Genomic DNA, 6894 nt, shown 5'->3' with positions numbered 1-6894 from the left:
TATAGTCGATGTAAAAGAGGCCCCCTTAGTTGAAGGTTGAAGGTAAAAGCGCTACGATATCTACAGCCTGGTCCCTATGTTTCTATCTCACTACGAGATATGGATTAGATAAGCCCAGCCGTGTCCACGGTGATCTTGATGAACATGGCGTAGGCGTGGCCGCTGTTGTACACCTGCTCCAGCGGCACGAAGTCGGGGGTCCCGCAGGGCCATCTGTAGTGCCTGTTCATGATAGCTGACGGCCTTTCTGTGATCACCAAGGATCCCCCAGGCGTTACCCAAGTTGTTAAGAGACGCGGCGATGTCAGGATGTTCAGTGCCCTTACCATAAATACTCCGCTGCATCTGTAGTGACTGTTCATGATAGCTGACGGCCTTTCTGTGATCACCAAGGGCCCTCCAGGCGTTACCCAAGTTGTTAAGAGACGCGGCCAGCTAGCGTACGCATGCGTACAGTGTTGGCGGTTAGAATGAAAACCGTTAGGAAAGTTGGCTTCGATGCAGGGGAAAACTAGAGTGAAATCAGGCGTTTGTATCGCTTTTTTTCGTGATACCATGATGACATAACCAGTCTACCATGATCGGTCATCGAGTTTGGACAGGATTGATAGTGTTTGGACAGGAGGAGGATGTGATGTCAATTCAAACGCACAGAATAGTGACGTGTGTAGCAAGCTTCGGCGCCCCCTCCCCCTTGCACGGCGGCCCTGCGCACTTGATCCAACACATCGGGCGTTTGGTAAGTTCAGTTATCATACCTATTTGGTTATTGATATGTCGCTGCCAGAAACATTATAAAATGCATGTCTCTAACTAACCTGCCCCCTCCACATTATAGATGAAAGGCTTTTAGAGGCTTGTCTCTGTAGGGTAGCAACTTGTTCATACTTTCTAACGGTCAATAGGCATTCGTGCCGGGCCAACCTCGTCTTGACAAAAATAGGGAGCAGTTTAAAAAAAAGTGTTCAGTATTTTTATTGTATTCAGGTATAGTCGATTTGTCAATTCCTTTATTATATGTCTGGTAGAAATTTTGATCAAGTTATATGTTACTTTTTGTCCATTGAAGATGCCCAAGTTTTCTGACCAATGTAATTTGCAAACAGCAGGGAGTACTACAGGCGGAGCCTCCTCATCTCGAAGACGTTTATATAAAGACATGGGACGTTTTGCCACCTGTGTATTTGTTTACCTTTTTATACCTCCAGGATGTATGTGACAAGGTTTTGCTAGTCTGTGTTATGATGTATTAAATGATCCATGGCTTTTTTGCCAACAGAAACTGGATCATCGCCTTGAAGGTGAAGAAACCATGCAGTAAGCGGCTCAAGCTCAAGCTGTCCGGAGTACATGTCACCAGACGAGCCAGTTTATGATGAAAATGGAAATATTTTTTTACTAAGGCTATTCTTTGGCTGCCCACATCTACAAAATACAAAAGTGAGCTCGACCAAAAATTTGAAACTTCATACTAAAGTGAACAGGTAAAACGGCAGTGAACAATGGGGGTACCTGGCCCAGTGACCCTTCTTCCACTTCCAAGTCTAAAAGTCCCATCTTGTAAGAGTTGAATCAATGGATTTCTAAATGTTAAATTAGGTCCAGTATTATTTCTGGTGAATTTTCTGAGGCCAGTGAAACACGTTTTCCATGATTTGTGTCCGAATATGTACCCCAAGTTCACTCTTTGGGGGTAACTTTTCAGTGGACAGAAATGTTTGTTACAGTTTTTGTTAGTTCACTATGATTTGTGTATGGATATGTACCCCAAGTGTAAAGGCATAGCTAACTATTTTAGGGTAACTTTGGGCAGAATAATGTTTATTACAGTTTTTGTTTGTTTACTATGACCTCAAGTGTAAAGGCGCCGGCATAGCTTACTGTTAGGGGGTAACGTTGGACAGAAATGTTTGTTACAGTTTTTGTAAGTGGTAGCAAAATGGATAACTATGTACCCCAAATGTAAGAACATAGCTGTCCACTTAGGAGTGGTAATTGCACACGATATGTTTCAGGCTATACTGTGTATTGATAATAAACTATTTAGTTGCAGGAGCTCCTATTAAGCCTGTACGTATCCGAATGTATCCTGAATGGGAATATGGTGAAGGTATTAAAGTTCAAATCCTGAGTTACGCATTTGTCAGGGGTCATTTCTGTACGAATCCCGGGCAAATCCGAGCGTATTCTGTGTGGAATATATACTATAAGAATCCCGTTTTTCGGATTTGTACGGAATAGGTTCCTGATAGCAGTAACCGATGTTTCGGATTTTCTGGCGAATTCCATTCTGATCCGTCAGTATCCGCTGGTATCTGTCAGCAATTCCGGAAAATCCCGGTACGCATCTGCCAAGATTCAAATTCTTTTCTGTGCGTATCCTGGCAAAATCCGAACGTATTCCGTGTGGAATATTTACTACAAGGAGCCCGTTTTTCGGATTTGTACGGAATAGGTTCCGGATTGCAGTAACCGATGTTTCGGATTTTCTGGCTGATTCCATTCTGATCCGTCAGTATCCGCTTGTATCTGCGAAAAATACGGACAAATCCCGGTACGCATCTGCTTGAATCCGAGGCCATTTCGTGCAGTGTAGTCTCGATGTTAGTTCTTCAAATGTAAACGTTTGGACATTAGTACCTTCGGCCATTATGGTCAATGCCTGTAACACAGATACCGCCCTATCATTCCCCTGTAGTAGCTGAGTCCACAAGGCGGAAGTGCAATAGACATGGACCAAGTCCTGCCGGGTCCACAAGTCGGAATACACATCGACCAAGTCCTGGTCTCCTGAGATCAAACACACATTCCCCAATATGGTGGCGAGATGGTAGCCTTTCTTTACATGCAAAGTCATGTCTACTTGTATGATTTGTTCTCTCAATTTCTCGATTCTCTCAATGTTTCGCCGAAAGTCTTCTATCAAAACCTTCGTCATCTCACTCGGTGTGTGGATAAGTTCAGCTGTTTCCCCCCTGCCCAGTGGAGTCTTGCACGCATGCGGCATGGATCCGTCGAACGCGAACCCGCGCGGCGTTACAGAGTCGTAGAACCAGCTGTTCGGTGGGTCTTTAGAAAAATCATTGAGCGACTTGATCGCCATGGCCGGGAGGATGGTTTCTCCCAGGTTGATGACTTTGAGATGCAGATAATGAGTGAGGTTGAGGAAATACTCGACGTTACTCTCTGTTTCCTCCTCTATCAGGATGGCGAACTCCAGATCAGAGTACGGGGTTACTAACCCTGTGGCCTGTGAACCCAAGCCTATCATGGCGTACTTACAGGGAGGTTAGCCCATTACCTCCATACATTCATCTACAAGGCCAGATATGAACGTTTTTCTCTGTTCAACAATTGTTGCTTTGAACAATGTAAAGATTGCTTCCGCTCTCTGCTTCTCCACTTCTCTTATCTCTGGATCATCGTCATCAAGACTATAAGGATCGATCTCCTGTTCGATTTTTTTGAGCTTGTCTTCTACATGCTCTCGGTCTTTCTTCAGTATTGATTTGTGTTTATCTGAGTCACTGGTGTTCACTACTTCTTTGATCCCCAGCACGTGCTCAACAAATAACTGACTAACTTGTAGGATTGTTTGTTTGATGTCTTTTTTGTCCTCTGTCCTTGCTCTGACCAGTGCGGCATTACGGATTGCTGCAGCCTTGGTGAAGTCACTTCCGTCTTTCGACTTCTTGCCTCTTTCCGGGTAGACATCGCTTAACCTGCACAGGGGCTCCGCCTCTTTCTTGTATTTGTCTGCATTTGAATCTAAAATTAACAACAGTTTAAAGGTTACAAAAGCCCTTGACTAGATTTTTTACTAATCGGTAATATTTCAAATCGCACAAATAGAACTCTTCAAACTGATGGCTGGCGTACTATTTTAGCACTGTCAGTAACGTATCTAAGTTTCGGACTTTTTCCTCATAACGTACAGAGGGCGTTGTTGTGATATTTTGTCTGTGCTTTATTTATGGTGATTTTAAAATTATAACATGGAGCATACACAGTGCCAAATTTCAATTAGACTTGAATCTGTGATTTTCCTGAAATGATTTCTTCCGAGTGTTGACTTTTTTTAGGTACGTACGTTTCACATGTACGGCCCTGAGCGCAGCTGCAAAGTGCTTCTCTGCCGTGTCCAGGTCTCCTGTCTGCAGGGCCCTGCAACCCTTCTGTAACTGTTCTCTGTACACCCTGCAACACAGGATCATGTAATACTTATTTGCTGTATAATCAGAAATAAATGACGTGGAATATCAGCATTGGCAGGGCAGATTTTAACCCTACCTAGACCGGGGGGGGGGGCTAAAAGTGCCCGCGGCAACTTTGATGTCACGTAGCGTCTGAACGGCTAGCCGTAGAACGACCAAACTTGGTGACTTTTCCTAAAATATTGTTGGCAACAATTCTCTATCATTGGAATAAGCTAATGATTTTTTGTGTTGCCATGGCAACGGGTTTCTGACAGGCATTTTTTGCTAAATTTAGTACTTTTTGTTTCAACAATAGAATTTTATGGGTTCTATGTCAAGTTACTCATGGTTTCTAATATTAATAACATCCCATATAATTTTATGTAAATTTTATCATTAAATATGCATAATTTATGCTAATTTGATGACGTCATTGGCCAAAATCCAAGGCTAGAATCTTAAACCAATATTTTGTTTCCCAGTCGACTATTGACGATTCACACGCCTCTCTCCCGGCCTTTGACTACCTTACATCCAGTCGGCTTTGCCACATCACTACCACCCCTGATGAAGTCTTACTGTTTATAAACAACCTGGATACTGGCAAGGCCCATGGTTACGATAATATCGACAACCATTTTCTTAAAATTATTGCCCCTCTAATTGCCGATCATATATCCTTTGTCTTTAATTTGTCACTTTGTCACGGCCTCTTCCCCGAAACTTGGAAATACGCACATGTTATACCGATTTTTAAAAAAGGCGACCCACAAGACAAATGTAATTACCGACCTATATCTCTACTGCCCACCCTGTCAAAGGTACTTGAAAAAATAGTTTACAAACACCTCTATAACCATTTGATAAGTAACAATCTTTTATACCGTCTCCAGTCAGGCTTTGTCAAAGGCGATTCCACAGTCTGCCAGTTGGCCTATTTTACACATACTATATTACAAGCTTTAGAGGCAGGTAAAGATGTGCGAGCAGTATTTCTCGACTTCTCACGTGCCTTTGACAGGGTGTGGCACGCTGGACTTATCTTTAAGTTGCAACGTAACGGTCTAGAAGGACCACTTATTAATTGGATTGACAGTTACCTTAGTTACAGATCACAGCGTGTAGTCATTGATGGCCAGTCTTCTCCCTGGGCCACCACTAACGCTGGAGTTCCACAGGGTTCAATACTTGGTCCATTATTTTTCCTTATTTATATAAATGACATTGTAAATGATCTTGTTTCCCTCCCTTTCCTCTTCGCCGATGACAGCTCCCTTCTCCAGACTGCTGAAAACCCCCTCGATTCCGCTGTTTGTTTGAACTCTTGACCTGTCCAAAATACATACATGGGCCATTCAGTGGCTCATGGAACTAAATCCGACAAAATCGGAAGAAATGTGCTTTTCAGCCAAGCGCGAACCCCTAGTTCACCCACCTCTCCTTCTTAACAACTGTGTTATAAAGTCTGTCAACACCCATAAGCATATTGGGGTCATCTTGTGCTCAAATATGTCATGGAATTCCCATATTAATTACATTGCATCCAAGATATCTAAAAGCATTGACCTCTTTAGTGGCCTTAAATTTAAACTACCTCGCAATACCCTCGAATCTCTTTACAAATCATATATACGCCCCTGTCTGGAGTATGGCGATGTCATCTGGCACGGGACGACAAGTGAGGAAGCTCAACTCATTGAACGAATACAATATCACTGTGCCCTCGTCGTGTCAGGTGCCACTAAGGGTTCGTCTTACCTGTCAACTAGGCACGAACTCGGGTGGGAATCATTATCAGATAGACGACATGTTCATCGACTTTGTTTGTTTCACAGAATCGTTCATGGTTTAACTCGCAACTACTTGTCTGAAATATTACCCGCGGCCATTTTTTCATCATGTACATATGACCTACGCAACAAGATGAACTTAAGATCTCCTAGTTACTCAACCAATCGTTTTGCTAAGTCTTTTGTTCCGTACTCGACACACCATTGGAATAATCTTGATTTGTCAACTCGTTCTTTAAACTACTGTCATTTTCGAACCGCTCTCCTCAAAACCATTCGGCCTGTTAAGTTCAAATACTTTAGCCATGGTCCTCGCCTTGCCTGTGTACACCTCACACGCCTTCGCATTGGCACCTGCAGCCTAAACCACAGTCTCTTCACACGAGGATTACTCGACAGTCCAGCTTGTAGCTGCGGGTGCCAAAGCGAAACAGTGTCACACTACTTACTCCACTGCCCTATGTACAACGCCCAACGCATAATTCTCCTTGGCAAACTTTCCAGGCTCTTAGGACACTCCCTCAACTTTACAGTTTTGTCTGACAACGCCAAAATGTTCCTCCTTCTCCGTGGTAGTCCCACATGTTCACTCATAGCAAATTCTAACATTTTGATGTTAACTCAACAATTCATCACCACAACTAAACGCTTCCAATAATCATTCTCTGTCATATTTTTCTGTGTCCTACAGTTTTATCTGCTTCATCATTGGGTGGGGAATCGGACTGCGTTCATAAACATTTCAACATCTTTGTACTTTATTATACCATTTCACATTTTGTTATCCCTTATTTCCTCGTATTTCATTTATTAAGTGGTAGCGACAAAATAAGTATTGTAACTTGAGTGCGCTATCACTTTGTCCTGTAATTTGTCTTACTTGTGGAATTAATAAAAAAAAAAAAAAA

General features: G+C 42.8%; 1 protein-coding gene across 1 annotated transcript in view; it reads right to left on the bottom strand.

Moving 5' to 3' along the window:
* Nucleotides 1-1282: 1282 nt before the first annotated feature.
* The window catches only part of LOC109483181, a 7030-nt gene continuing 1418 nt past the window's right edge, over nt 1283-6894 (bottom strand). The window contains exons 3-4 of the mRNA XM_019786165.1: nt 4091-4197; nt 1283-3768 (exon numbers count right to left, since the gene is read on the bottom strand). Of these exons, the coding sequence (XP_019641724.1) occupies nt 3290-3768; nt 4091-4197 (586 nt within the window). The 3' untranslated portion in view covers nt 1283-3289. The remainder of the gene's footprint in view (nt 3769-4090; nt 4198-6894) is intronic.

This window comes from Branchiostoma belcheri, unplaced genomic scaffold (genome assembly GCF_001625305.1).
Source record: "Branchiostoma belcheri isolate BF01 breed outbred unplaced genomic scaffold, Haploidv18h27 scaffold629, whole genome shotgun sequence".
NCBI classification, from domain to species: Eukaryota; Metazoa; Chordata; class Leptocardii; order Amphioxiformes; family Branchiostomatidae; genus Branchiostoma; species Branchiostoma belcheri.
This window is presented reverse-complemented; position numbering and strand designations above follow the sequence as displayed.